Source organism: Zalophus californianus, chromosome 15 (genome assembly GCF_009762305.2).
Source record: "Zalophus californianus isolate mZalCal1 chromosome 15, mZalCal1.pri.v2, whole genome shotgun sequence".
In the NCBI taxonomy this organism is placed as follows: Eukaryota; Metazoa; Chordata; class Mammalia; order Carnivora; family Otariidae; genus Zalophus; species Zalophus californianus.
This window is the reverse complement of record NC_045609.1, coordinates 61,103,729-61,118,595: the sequence shown is the minus strand read 5'-3', so window position 1 is coordinate 61,118,595 and position 14,867 is coordinate 61,103,729. Positions and strand designations below refer to the sequence as shown.

The 14,867-nt window shown below is 39.5% G+C and overlaps 1 protein-coding gene across 4 annotated transcripts in view; it reads left to right on the top strand.

Moving 5' to 3' along the window:
• The window catches only part of ARMH3 (armadillo like helical domain containing 3), a 181,469-nt gene that overhangs the window by 15,176 nt on the left and 151,426 nt on the right, over nucleotides 1-14,867 (top strand). For 3 of the 4 annotated variants that reach the window (XM_027593658.2, XM_027593649.2, XM_027593633.2), the window contains exons 3-8: nucleotides 2,169-2,225; nucleotides 2,367-2,513; nucleotides 4,788-4,895; nucleotides 8,894-8,986; nucleotides 9,741-9,815; nucleotides 9,935-10,021. In XM_027593658.2, the coding sequence (XP_027449459.1) occupies nucleotides 2,169-2,225; nucleotides 2,367-2,513; nucleotides 4,788-4,895; nucleotides 8,894-8,986; nucleotides 9,741-9,815; nucleotides 9,935-10,021 (567 nt within the window). The remainder of the gene's footprint in view (nucleotides 1-2,168; nucleotides 2,226-2,366; nucleotides 2,514-4,787; nucleotides 4,896-8,893; nucleotides 8,987-9,740; nucleotides 9,816-9,934; nucleotides 10,022-14,867) is intronic. The other variant, XM_027593642.2, reaches the window with a different exon arrangement.

Sequence of the window (14,867 nt, the reverse complement as noted above, 5' to 3'; positions counted from 1 at the left end):
TAGTGTTTGACTCTACAGCCCTTACTTGTTCAACTTTGCCACATGGTCCAGAATAAATAATGCGATCAAATAAAACCTTTTTTTCTGGGCAAGCCTTAGAGATAGAGTTTGATATGCAGAAAATTAATACAGAATTGCACAGGTCAGTACAGGTGGTTATACAGAGAAAATGAGTGGGTACTTGGATCCTATTAGGGTTCTTTCTATGTTAAGTAAGGTTGGCATACATAGGACTGTTGATTGAATGAACTTTGAGGATGGGAAGTGCCAACTCCATGAGTAGTCTTGAGTTTCATATATAGGTAACAAAATGACATTACAGAAGTGTAAGAGTCAAGGGGAGCCTGGGTGGTGCAGTTGGTTAAGTGTCTGACTCTTGGTTTTGGCTTAGGTTGTGATCCTGGGGTTGTGAGATAGAGCCCCACGTTGGCTCTGCACTCAGCCCGAAGTCTGCTTAAGACTCTCCATCTCCCTCTGTCTCTCTCCGCTGTGCTTTCTCTCAAATTAATAAATTAATTAAAAAAAAAAAGAATTGGGCGCCTGGGTGGCTCAGTTGGTTAAGCGACTGCCTTCGGCTCAGGTCATGATCCTGGAGTCCCTGGATCGAGTCCCGCATCGGGCTCCCTGCCCAGCAGGGAGTCTGCTTCTCCCTCTGACCCTCCCCCCTCTCATGTGCTTTCTCTCTCTCTCTCTCTCTGAAATAAATAAATAAAATCTTGAAAAAAAAATTGTGAGAGCCAAAGTGTGAGTGTGACCCCTCCTAGGAGAAAGGGGTAGAAAAAAATCACTGAAGGAGCACCTTATGAGAAGGCCAGAAATGTTGCTTCTCTGTGTCATTCTCAGTTAAACATTCAGAAGAGATTCCTAGTATAGTATTTTCTTATTAGATCAGGAATTCTTAACTAATGAAGATATTAGTTCTTGGTAGTACTTTTATTTATTTATTTATTTTGGTAGTAATTTTAAAAGGTCAGGACCTACTGGTTTTATGTCATTAGCTTTCCTTAAAGTAGAAGTTCTCTTTTTCTTATTTTGCTCCTTAACCAGAAGCCTTTGACTCTTTAATGTTTGAAAATTATTACTAAGAAGATTTAGATTTTAGAGCTGTAATTTTGTTAACCTTTTGGACCAATTTGAATTAAGGAAAGAGCATATTAAAAGCTCTGTACAGAGAACTAAATGCATACAGGAGGGCAAGTAGTAAGAGCAGTCAACACAGGATGTTGTAAAACCATGGCAGTATTGCTTATGTGGTCTGGGTTCTGGCTCCTGTACCAGTGTAAGTGACTGTGGATCCTCTTTCCTAAAAGGAGGATACTTTTTTTTTTTTTTAAGATTTTATTTATTTTTTTGAGAGGGGCAGAGAAGGAGAGAGAGTACAAGTTGGGAGAGGGACAGAAGGAGAAGCAGACTCCCTGCTGAGGAAGGAGCCTGACTTGGGGCTCAATCCCCAGACCCTGGGATCATGACCTGAGCTGAAGGCAGACACTTAACTGACTGAGTTACCCAGGTGCCCCAGCTAAAAGGAGGATACTGATAATATCTACCATACCTGGCTCTCTGGGCCGTTGTATTTCATGTATGTGAAAGGCCTTTGAAGACCTACAGATGTGGTGGGGACATATCATAATGTGACTATCTTATTTGGATGGTTAGGTTCACATCTTGCTAGAAGAGAAAGATTTGAGGGAGATTCTTTGAGCCATTATTTAACTTTTGGCACAGGGAATATATATCTATGCACAGTGTCTTCCATTTTGGGGGAAAAAAGCCTCTAAAACTATTGTTCACTGTTATAACAGTATAGAATGACCAAGCATTTTCAAAGTTAATGTTGAAAGGTAACATTGATTATGTGTAAGTGACCCTTTCAGATGTATTCTTTCTTTTTTAAAATTTATTTATTTTAGAGAGAGAGGGAGAGGGATTATATGTGCATGTAAGCTGGGGAAGTGGCAGAGGGAGAGGGAGAGAATCCTAAGCAGACTCCCCACCCAGTGCAGAACCCGAGGTTGGGCTCGATCCTACCACCTTGAGATCATGACCTAAGCTGAAACCGAGAGTTGGACGCTCAACTGACTGAGCCACCCAGGAGCCCCCTTTCAGATGTATTCTTAATGCTTCAGTGTTAGCTGGGGATATTGAACCTGCTTATTTTCTCGTTTCAGACAGAGGACCCCAGTAAGTGCAGTCCTCGATTTTGGGAGGAGCTCTTCCTTATGAAGGTAAACTTGATATCTCTGGATTTTCCTGGTAACTGAAATTGCCTTCTCATGTTCTAGGTGCTACACTAAAAATGCACTCACATTAAATACAATTCACTAAAAATGTTACTAAGAATAACACCCTTACTCTTTCCTTGGTAGGTGAATTTGGAGTACCTAGAAGGCAAGCTGGAATCTCTTGATGGTGAGGAGTTAATGAAGATTAAGGATAATATTAATTGCTTATTTCAACACTGCATCCAGGCTCTGGGAGAGGAACATCCAATTCGAGTTGTCAATGCTTTGCAGGTACAAGGTTGGGAGACCGGGGAAGTCTTGTTTAACAGGGGAAAGGAATTGTAACACATGTGTTGGGACCTGAGGAACCTAAAATTGCCCTTAGGTATGAAGGGTTTTTTTTGTTTTTCCTTTAAATCATAAACATCTATGTATGTTTGTTAAGCCATCTTCCTGGTTAAAGAAATTGACACTTAACTAAGTACTCTTATCTGATCTAATGCCAAAGCAGATTGACAGAATTCTTGTGATTATTTGAGGAAAGGAAGAGATGGTGGGGAAGCTATGAGTCAGGGATAGTTAGTCTACAGCAGAAAATCAGAAGAGATTCTTAACACAATATTTTCTCACTAGATCAGGAGTTCTTAATCTGAGGTTTCAGAGGGTCCTTGACTCCCAGAAGTTTTATGTAATATTTTATGTGCATGTGTACATTTTTTCTGAAAAGAGAGCTTTCATGAGATTCTCAAAAGGGTCTGTAACTTAGAAAACATTAAGAATCATTGTTCTTTACGCTAAGTGGCATGATCACTGAATAATTATTTCTTGAATGTCTTTTATGTGCCAACATTGGGTTGATGGGGATACATTATAGACTTTTTTTTTTAATATTTTATTTATTTGACAGAGAGAGACACAGCGAGAGAGGGAACACAAGCAGGGGGAGTGGGAGAGGGAGAAGCAGGCTTCCTGCTGAGCAGAGAGCCCGACGCGGGGCTCGATCCCAGGACCCCGGGATCATGACCTGAGCCGAAGGCAGACGCCTAATGACTGAGCCACCTAGGCACTCCACATTATAGGCTTCTTGAGAGCAAAGACTTTGATAGTTTCATTCAGTACTTTGTTCCTAGCATGTAGGACAGTGCCTGGTAAATACTCAGCACTTTAAAGGAAATTTTTATTGAATGAATGATGGGCAAAATTTCTAAAGTTTATAGTACAGTAGCTCCCGTGTAGCCTAGATCAGGCTGAATGGCTATAGGGCAGTGATTAACAAACTTAGAATATGAAGAATCCATGACAACATAAAATATTTTATTGGAACTTTTGATAGATTGGGTTTAAATTTCTTTCTTTCTTTTTTTTTTTAAAGATTTTATTTATTTATTTGACAGAGAGAGAGCAAGAGCAGGAACACAAGCAGGGGAAGTGGGAGAGGGAGAAGCAGGCTTCCCGCGGGGCAGGGAGCCGGATGTGGGACTCGATCCCAGGACCCTGGGATCATGACCCGAGCCAAAGGCAGACGCTTAACATCTGAGCCACCCAGGCGCCCTGGATTTAAATTTCTAACTTAATAGTTGGATAAATCACTTTGTGAGCCCCAGTTTTCTCATCTGTAGTTTGTAGAAATTACCTGTTGAGCTGATGTCTCAGAAAGAAGGACCATGCATTTTGGGCATCGCAATTGTAGGGGCTCACTGAAAGCTGAAATGAAAGTTGGAAATTATGCTTCCTGTAATTGCAGTGACTCACTGTGGGGGCATGAATGGTAAACTGTTTTTAGTTCAGTGGAAATAAATTGGCATTAAGTCACTTAGCGACCCATAAAAATAGAGTACAATATTATAGTGGCTTATGTTATTATAATGAGACTTGTTAAGCTTTAATAATAGAGTTTCAGACACTATTCTTTGGACCATTAACAAAGTTCCAGGGACTATTCCAAGTGCTTTACAGTGTTAATTCACATAGTTCTCACAACATCCCTATGAGATGGGCGCTATTATTGTCATTCCCATTTTATAGATGAAACAACTGAGGCACTGAAAAGTTAACCTAATTTGTCTGGGTTTACACAGCTAGTCAGTAGTGGATGAGGATTGTAAAGAATTTAAGTTTTGAAGCAATTGGTTATCATATGGACTGAAATAACTTTTGTAGTTATTAAAAATAGTAAAAATTATCAATTATAATGTAAATACTAGAATTAATTTTAAATAAAGGAAAGTTCCACCAATCACATGACTCAAACTCAAGAACCATTTTTATTTTTGAATTCACCTTCCAGTCTTTGTCTGCATGCAGTGCAGTTTTTGAAGAGGATGATGGCCAAAAAACGGCAAAAAAAAAAAAAGAGGATGACAACAGTTTCAATTGCTATTCCTCTTTTAATTTTTGGATTTTACCACATAGTAAGACTCAGACTGGGAGCTGAGAGTGATAGAGTAATTGAACGTCAGCTGTGTAAGGAGGAGGTTCTGAGGTTGCAATTGAGGCAACAGATCCAGTGCCCTTCACGTTTTGAGACTTCTCTCTACAAAAGAATTCTTTCTCTAATCTCTGCAGACCTTGTGTGCACTCATTCGAGGAGTCCATCAAAAGAATAAATCTACCTCTGGGTTTGACATTATCAACATGCTCATGGGCTTTGACAAGGCAGAGTTGTGCATGAAGGTGAGGCATAAGTTGCAGATGTGCCTGTGGATGGCTGCTTCTGACAGCTGTTCATGGATACCATCTGCAGACAGTTAATGTACTAGAAGATTTGCACTCAGGTAGATATAAATGGTTGAATTTGTTCTTGAATTTGAATATTTTTGTTTTACAAATTTGGTTTGTCTGAATAAAGGAAAAGTTGAAATTCAAATTTGAATTGAAGTATCCTTCCCTGCAAGATAAAGACTGAGCAGTTTATTTTTTGATTTATATCATGTGCTCATACATTCTTAAAAACACTTATGAACTTAAATAAAATATAACAAGGGAAATATAATACACAAGGGTAACGTTGGTTCTAAACTTAAGTTTTCTTATTTAACACAATGACTATCAGAATTTTTATTTCTATTGTTTGACTTTTTTTTAAGATTTTATTTGTCAGAGAGAGCATGAGCAGGGGAAGCAGCAGGCAGAGGGAGAAGCAGGCTCCCCGCTGAGCAGGGAGCCCGATGTGGGACTCGATCCCAGGATCCTGGGATCATGACCTGAGTTGAAGGCAGATGCTTAACTGACTGAGCCACCCAGGTGCCCTGTTGGACATTTTTAAAAAATAACAACTTTATATTGATAGATAATTCACATATACAATTCACCCGTTTAAAAAGTGTAATGATTCAGTGGTTTCTTTCTTTCTTTCTTTTTTTTTTTTTTGAGATTTTATTTTAGAGTAATCTTTATACCCACTGTGGGGTTCGACCTCAAAATCCACAGATCGAGAGTCCCGTGCTCCACTGTCTGAGCTAGCCAGGTGCTCCTCATTCAGTGGTTTTTAGTATATCCACAGAATTGTACAACCATCACCACTGTTAATTTTGGAACGTTCTTATCACTCCAGAAAGAAAACATGTACCCATTAGCAGTCATTCTCCATTCCCCCTTCTCTCCAGCCCCTGGCAACCATTAATCCACTTTATGTCTCTCTTGATTTACCTATTCTGGACATCTCATAGAAATGGAATTATGTGTGGTCTTCTGTGTCTGGCTTCTTGCACTTAGCATAATGTTTTCAAGGTTCATCCATGTTGTAGCATATATCAGTACTTCATTCCTTTTTTTGGCTGATTATTTCATTGTGTGAATGTACTGCATCATTTTATTCATTCATCAGTTGATAGATATGTGTAATATTTCAACATTTTGGCTATTATGAATAAGGCTGCTGTGAACATTCATGAACAAGTTTTTGTGTGGATGTAGGTTTTCAGTTCTCTTGGGGATATACCTAGGAGGAGAATTGCTGGGTCATATGGTAACTCTATATTTAACATTTCAAGGAACTTCCATACTGTTTTCCAAAGTTGCTCTACCATTTTGCTTTTCTATCAGCAATGTATAAGGGTTCTAATTTTTCCACATCCTTGTTAACAGTTGTTTTTTGTCTATCTTTTATATATATATTTTTGGAGAAATGTCTTTTCACATCCTTTACCCATTTCTAGATTGAGTTATTTGTCTTTTTATTGTTGAGTTATAAGAGTTCTTTATATATTTTGGATGTAAGTCCCTTATCAGCTCTCTGATTTATAGTGTTTGACACTGTCTTGAATGAAGGTTGTTTATAATATGGACTTTGGAGAATTAGTCTTCTGTCACTCACTAAATTTAAAATAATTTATTTGACAAAGAATTCTTATAGTGATTAAGTTATTTTGAAAAAAGTTATGAATATACAATTATAAATACATGAAGACTTAGTACCTGGAGTTAGTTTTTAATTCTCTCCTATACAGCTCATATATATATATATATAATGGTGAAATCCCAGATCTCTCTCATTCTCATAGTTCTCATTATTGTCTATATGCTGCTGGTTACTAAGTCTCTATTTTTTGCCTTAATATCCTGTCATGAGACTCAGAGTAGTATACTTTATAAGCAGTTGCTGAATATACACACACATCCCTAAAGTACCTCTTGCTTGACATCTACAAAATGTTTTCTGTTCATCTGTTTTTTTTTTTTTTTTTTCATTCCTTCCACATCAGAATGGGCTCACCTGTTGTCTCAGTCACCCAAGCCAAAAACTTGGGAGTCATTCTTGACTCTTCCCCTCATCTTCTGTATCCAGACGATCATCAAGATCAGCTAATTTTGCCTCAGTTCATATTTCTCATACCTTTCTTTCCATTTTTTCCCCTACCGCCAGTGTCCCCGTTATCTCTCACCTGAACTATTGCAGTGATGCCTTCATTCTTTTGACAAATGTTGGTTGGCTCTGATGTGCCAGGCACTGGGGATACAGAGGCAAATAAGACATGGCAACTTCCTCAGAAAATTGATAGATTAGTCCTCATTTGTCTCCTTCCCTCCAGGCTTACCATCTTTAAATCTGTCATCCACACTGATACCACAGTGGTATATCTTACACTGAAATCTTTCTTGCTTAAAACCCTTCATTAGTTTCCCATCACTAACAGGATAAAGACCAAACTCCCTAGCTAGCCTTATACAGCTTTCCTGATCTGCTCCCTATTTATTTCTCCAGTCTCCACTCTTACCACTGTGCCTTACTCTGTACTTCCATAATAATAAACTACTTGTATTCCAACTCCACACCCAGAGCCATCTCATTCCTCGTGTGTCTTTGATCATGATATTGCCTGTCTAGAATTCTTTTCCTCTTCAAGTTTTAAATAATTGCTACTGATTTTTCAAAATATAATCCACCCCTGAAGAATCAGGAATAGGTAACTTCTGAGCTAATTCCCCTTCTCTGTGTATATTTCTGTCATAGTAATCATTAAATTAAAACTGTTTGCTTAATAAGACTGATGAATCACTTACCTGTACCTCTGAAACTAACAATACATTATATGTTAATTAATTGAATTTAAATAAAAATTTTTATTTTATTTTATTTTTTTTAAAGATTTTATTTATTTGAGAGAGAGAGAATGAGAGATAGAGAGCACGAGAGGGAAGAGGGTCAGAGGGAGAAGCAGACTCCCTGCTGAGCAGGGAGCCCGATGTGGGACTTGATCCCGGGATTCCAGGATCATGACCTGAGCCAAAGGCAGTCGCTTAATCAACTGAGCCACCCAGGCACCCCTTAAATAAAAAATTTTAAAAGAAAAACATTTGCTTTTGCTTATTTTTCTCTTCCAATAGACCATAAATGCCTTGAGAGCAAGGGTTATTATCTTATTTTTTTCTTGAATTCTTTGAAAGCACAATATTTAGCATATAGTAGCCCCTCCCTATATATTTGTTGAAGTAGTTTATTTTGAACCTTCACTTGAGCTTCCAGCATGCCTTCTTCATTCATTCTCCTCCTTCATTTAATGTAAAATATTTCTTTTCTTGTTCCTTCAGCTGTAGTGTGTGAGGGTTTCATCTTTTGACTACATTGGGTCTGACAGCTGATTGTTAGTACAAGTGATATGCTCCGATCACATTGTCTGGTAGAATCAGCCAGAGTGGACACAGCTAGCTTTGTTGGATAGTGTATATGGCCAGTGATAGCCAGTAGTGATATTATGTCTTTGTTGTTTGTTCAGTGTGCCTGCATCAAATGATATACTGTATCTACAGTTATTTAACCATTATTAATCTTTAACCACTTATTTTTCTTAATTAAGTTAATTTTATCTAATTAGTTTATTTATTGTTTTTAATTTATTATTTAACCACTCTTATTAGCCTTTTTAACAATTTACTTCATTCTAATCTAAAGGTTTATATAAGGATGACAGGCTGCAAACACTTACTTGGTAAAGTAGTAAAATCTTTATTGTTCTGTGCAGTTGTTCTAAAGCATTTTCCCCCAGATAGCTACACTTTGAGGTCTTCCATTTCTTTGTCTAATCTTGGAAGGCCTAGGTCTAAGGGAATGATATGGTTACTTCATTGTATCTTATACACATGACCCTGTGTAACATAACCCAGAGTTGGGACAAAGACACAGTAGAGATGTTATTTGATATGTTTTAATACTTAACGGATCTTTTTCTTAGAACTTGATGGAGAGTTTGGATTCATTGCTTTGTGCAGAAGGTTCTGAAAGTCTGAAGAGTTTATGTCTGAAACTTCTCCTTTGCTTAGTGACTGTAAGTGATCCATCTATATGTTTCTCTGTCAAGGGTGTTATCAACAGTAGGGGCAAGCTTATGAATATTTGAGCCTAAAGTTGGAAAGGAAAAGCGAAAAAAAAAAAAATCTCTGCTCAGGCATTGTATCACTCCACGGCATGTGAATGTGTAGAAGGAAGTGAGGTGAATGGGCTTTCACTTCCTGGAAGCTGCTCTTTGGAGCAACTGGGGGCATTTTTAGCCTGCAGAGTATGTGATATTTATCACTTTAGAGGTACCACTCCTAGAGATTTATTGTCTTCTGGATTGTCAGATTTGCCCTTCTTACCAGGTCTTATTTGGAAACAGTTTTTGTGATTCTGTTTCTCTTTATTCTGATTTTGATATAACTGGGAGCTGGCCTGTATCTTCTAGTGAGAGGAGAGGAGGGTGTTGTTCATTTACTTCAGGTAGTTGTCTTTCCCCGCCGTCACTCAAAGACTTCTGGATCATAAACTTCTTTGTTTGAGAATCTGTTAAGTAAATGCTTACGTGAGGGCGTGAGAGAAACAATGAGAAGTTCAGAGATTGGGAAGTTTTAATTTGCTAATCTTACCCTTCTAATGTCTGCCCACTCAGGCTCTGGTAGCTTCAGGGAGCTTATTGAAGGTCTACTAAGTATCTAGTAGAATGTTTTAACATTTCTGATTCTCTTAGATGGTAGGGGAGGAGATATACTTGAGATACCAGAGGGCCTTAGTATAGACTTTAAAAAGCCTTTTATTTCATTCAGGTGACAGACAACATTAGCCAGAACACTATCCTAGAGTATGTAATGATCAACAGCATATTTGAAGCAATTTTACAGGTAGGTCAATTCCCCCGTCACATCTTTCTCTTTTGGGTAAACCACCGCCTCAAATCTTCTCTGTCTGCATTCCTAGGAACTAGGAGTTGGCACTCATTCGCTTCTTGTTCTTATTCCAGATACTTTCTCACCCCCCAAGTCGCAGGGAGCATGGGTATGATGCTGTTGTTCTCTTGGCTTTGTTGGTGAACTATAGAAAATATGAGGTAAGTGGGCTCCTTAATGGACAGTTAAAATCTTTCTATAATCTTCCTAAATGTGGCCACTCCTGGGGGACTTTGTTACTTTGTTTAATGTAGAAGACATGTTCCTGGTAAATGGTATAGCCATTTAAAGGAATCCTGTGGTGCAACTTCTAATAAAGTGAGTAACTATCCCTTAATGTAGTGGTTCCCAAACCTCGCTTATTAGAATGACTTAGAACTTTTCAAAAAGAAGAAATTTCTGGGCTTTCCTCTGGACACACTGAATCTGAATCTCTTGGAGGTGGGAACTTGGAGTCTGTTTTTGTGTTTTTTCCTTTTGATTCCTCTGTTGAGTATGATGATTAGCCAGGATTGGGAACCAGTGACCTAATGCATCTGTTTTGAAAGATTGGACTTTTGTATATTGGATTTCCATAATGCAGTCCACTTGTGTAAGTACCACTGTTGGTCTGGGAACTCTTTCTGATTTAAATGGAAAATTGAAGGCAGAGCCTTATCCATGTCAGTTCTGGAATTCTCTTTGTTCCTGAATTAATCAGGGACAGATTTATAGGTTTTTGAGATGAAGAGCAGAACTCAGAGATTTATACTTGGTTTCATGCCTCTACTTGATTCTTCTCAAAAGGTAGAATACACAGAAAAGGAAGGAGGGCCCTCAGGGAAGACCAAGGCCTCACTGGAGATGGCTTTGGAGGAATAGGGAGCCTTTGGCACTGAGTCCTGGACACTAGGAGTACTTCACTGAACCTAGAAGTCAGGAGCTGCTTTGAGGCAACCTGACTTTCTTCACTTAGCAAGTAGCAGTGCTATGAGAGATGGGCCAGCTGGAGGGAGGCTTTTCATTTCTGATCTTCTGGATCTTTACTTAGAGATTTCTTTCTTTCTTTCTTTCTTTTTTTTTTTTTAAGATTTTATTTATTTATTTGACACAGAGAAACACAGGGAGAGAGGGAACACAAGCAGGGGGAGTGGGAGAGGGAAAAGCAGGCTTCCTGCTGAGCAGGGAGCCCAATGTGGGGCTCGATCCCAGGACCCCGGGATCATGACCTGAGCCTAAGACAGACACTTAAGGACTGAGCCACCCACATGCCCTGAGATTTTTTTTATATTTAAGTAATCTCTACACCCAATGTGGGACTCAAACTCACAACCCCAAGATCAAGAGTCACATGCTGCACTGACTGAGCCAACCAGGCACCCCCACTTAGTGATTTTTGAGATGGTTCCTAGTCAGGTTGAGAGTGATGGGTAACACAAAACCTGGAGCCTATTCTTATAAGGAGAATATGGAAGAAGGGGAGGCTGTGAGAAATATTTAAAGAGGGACTGGAATATGTGGAGCAATGTTAATATGTTATAATTCCCAGGAGCTGATTGCTTTCATTGTCTTGGAGGAACTGACAAATGGTGTGTAGAGCTACTAATAAATATGTAGTTTATCACCAACACCTGTTTTTTTTTAAAGATTTTTATTTATTTATTTGACAGAGAGACAGCGAGAAAGGGAACACAAGCAGGGGGAGTGGGAGAGGAAGAAGCAGGCTTCCCTCTGAGCAGGGAGCCTGATGCGGGGCTCAATCCTAGGACCCTGGGATCACGACCTGAGCCGAAGGCAGACGCTTAAGGACAGAGCCACCCAGGTGCCCCACCAGCACCTGTTTTACTGGTGATCTGGAGGGGTTGGCATGGTAGCCATTTTGATCTCTGTCATGTGTAATAGCCTCTGAGGCCTTATTACAACAGCAAGAAAAATAGCTGAGGAAAAATGCCGAAGATAGTTAATGAAAGTTGAGTTGTATGTGATAGGAAAGCACCATCATTAGTAATGAATATTTTCAGAACATTCTCCTGGTTGCAGGCCACTCTGAGGCAATGGCTTGGTTTCTCTAAATGTGCATCGAACCCTGGCTCAGCCCAGTAGGGCTCTCTGAAATGTCAGCCTGAAAAATTGGACATGGCCAAGGAACTAGAGAAAATCATATTTCTGGAGCGAGGTATGCATCTCTAGTCTGTCAGAAGCCACAGAAGAATTAATATAGTAGGCAAGGGCAAGCTGGCGGGCATAATTTATCTGGGCTTTGTAGCTTTTGGTATAAGTCACTCACCAGAAACCATTAAGGAAGCCTAGTGACCATGGAGCAGGAAGGTTTTTGACAGGAACATGAGGAATTCCAGATGAACATAGCAAAACCAAAAGCTGGTGAAGTTTTATGCAAACTGGTATTAGAGAGTGTGTGCTGGGCAGAACAGCATTCTGGCTCCCACCACAATCCGTCCCATGACAGATGGGGACAGTTGTAACCTTTCTAGTAATGTGCAGAGGGCGCCAGAGAGGCTGGGCGCCCACTTAATTCACAGGGAAGGCAAGTTGGACTTAAGGAATGGAAATGATAGAAAAGATGTCATGTAATAAATGTAAATAGTTCTTCTTCACCTCAAATAATGCATTCCATTTTCATTATTTTCTCAAGAGATAGAGGAGGCAAAAAAAAAGGGGGGGGTTGAAAAAGAATAAGTGTGGTTTAGACCAGATAAAGGCAGAGGCCTGTTAGAGTGATCCTGTGCAGGCTCACTGAGTTTATAATTCTGTCTTGTGGGTGAAAAGTAGATTGATTTCACTTTAAAAATGTGACTGACCAGCACAACAGGTATATAGTGTTAAAGGGAACTCAGTGTCTGGTAGAATAGAAATTTTCATAGCATTAAGATCCTGGCCTTCTAGGTGGGCCCAGTCTCCTATGATGAAGTGACTTGGCCCCCAACTGCTGTCCTGAACATGATGTTTCCCAGAAATTACAAAATTGTTTATTGTCCGGTTGCAGATTGGTCTTTTTCTTTTTCTTTTTTTTCCTAAAGAGCTTTCTTCAAATGTAATAAAAATGTTACAGTAGAAAATATATAGGTACCAATCATTGAGTCCTTACCATCTGCCAGGTACTATGCTAAGGATTTTACATGTCTAACTTCATTTATTTATTTGTTTGTTTATTTTTTTAAAGATTTTATTTATTTATTTGACAGAGAGAGACACAGCCAGAGAGGGAACACAAGCAGGGGGGAGTGGGAGAGGGAGAAGCAGGCTTTCCGCTGAGCGGGGAGCCCGATGTGGAGCTTGATCCCAGGACCCCGGGACCATGACCTGAGCCGAAGGCAGACGCTTAACGACTGAGCCACTCAGGTGCCCCGTCTAACTTCGTTTAAGTCTCATAGCAACGCCGACAAAATATCCCCATTTTACAGATGAGGAAGTTGAGCTTAGGTTAATAAATGTGCCTATCTTGTCACAATTAGTAAGTAGAGGAGCTAGAACTCAAATCCTTGCTTTTAGCCACCTTACCTTTTCCTCAATTGCTAACGCATAGGTTGTTCTTGTTAATCAGATGATCCTTATTATTACCTAAAACAGTGGACTTTTGGGAAGGTGAGTGATAAGGACTTTAAAAAATTATGCTTAGAAACATTGGCCTGCTCCTTCTAGTCTTCTCTTCATCATGGCATCTCTAGAACAACCTACTGCTGATTTTCTTTTCTGAGGATCCACTTGCATTGGATCTTGTATGACGTCTGTAGCATCAGCAGGATTTGACTGCTGGTTATAGGAAGCAGTGTGGAGAGCCTTCCTCTGTCAGATCAAGTGACAAGCAGAGTGGGTTTTACCTCCTTGGGTTGTGTTGTAGAAAACCTTGTAAACATTTGGGCTGTTAAGAAAGCAAAGCTGTCTCTTTCTCTGTTCCCAGTTGACATTCAAAAGATACCCTCAGAAACTTGATTAAATAAGGTCTTATGTCAGGGGTTTCCAAGTCTCTCAGTAATGAGTTTTCTTGGTTGCTGTAAAAACTACCAATATTGTTCCTTGCTTCCCTTGGGTTAGAATTTGTGCCTGATCTAGATGAGGTCTTTCCTTACATCCCATGCGTGGGGTCACTCCCAAGGTGAGTAGGTGATTGGTTCTCATCCCACTGGTAGAAGATGGACCAACTGCTTAACGAATTTAAATGTATGTCCATTTCCATATGCTGCCCAGCTGAGATTGGGTCTGGAAAAACTCAAGAAATCTTCCAATGCTATAAGTGATGGGACAATCATTAAATCCCAGTGTTCTGACCAGATTGTAGTTTGGGTAATTGCATCCTTTTTTTCAGTTCTCCTGCAGTGTTATTTGGGTATTAGATCCATAAATGGCCTCTCTGGCTGTTAAGCAGCTGCCACTTTCCACCCCCAAGGTGGCTTTGTTTTACGGGTGGGTGAATCAGTCCTTCCATATAGTTCTTGGAATGGTTAGGGAGCCTTTGGCATGAGACTATAAGTTAGCAACTTATAAATTTGTGCCTTATGGCAAAGAAGCTTTTATGTTCCTCCCAAGACTGCTGTCCCTATGGACTCAGATTATTGGCAGGATAGGACAAAGTGAGTTTTGTGGAGTGTTCACTTCTTTGAAATAAATAAGATAGAAAGATGGGAGAAGTAGCAGACACAGGCCTGGGCTGACCTGAACATGATGTTTCCCAGAAATTACAAAATTGTTTATTGTCCGGTTGCAGATTGGTCTTTTTCTTTTTCTTTTTTTTCCTAAAGAGCTTTCTTCAAATGTAATAAAAATGTTACAGTAGAGGAAAATGCAAGTAGAATAGAACTGGTGTGTGTGTGTGTGTGTGTGTGTGTGTGTGTGTGTGTGTGTTTGGTGATTGCCTGTGCACACTGAGAGATTTGCTGGAAATGGAGTTAGCTGGCAGGATGGGTTGGATCTGGGTATTAGGAGCATCACTACAGAGAAAGGGCCTTATAGAAGCATTTTTGTTAACACTTTGTTAAATAGCTAATGGGTTCTTAACTAAGTCACACTCAC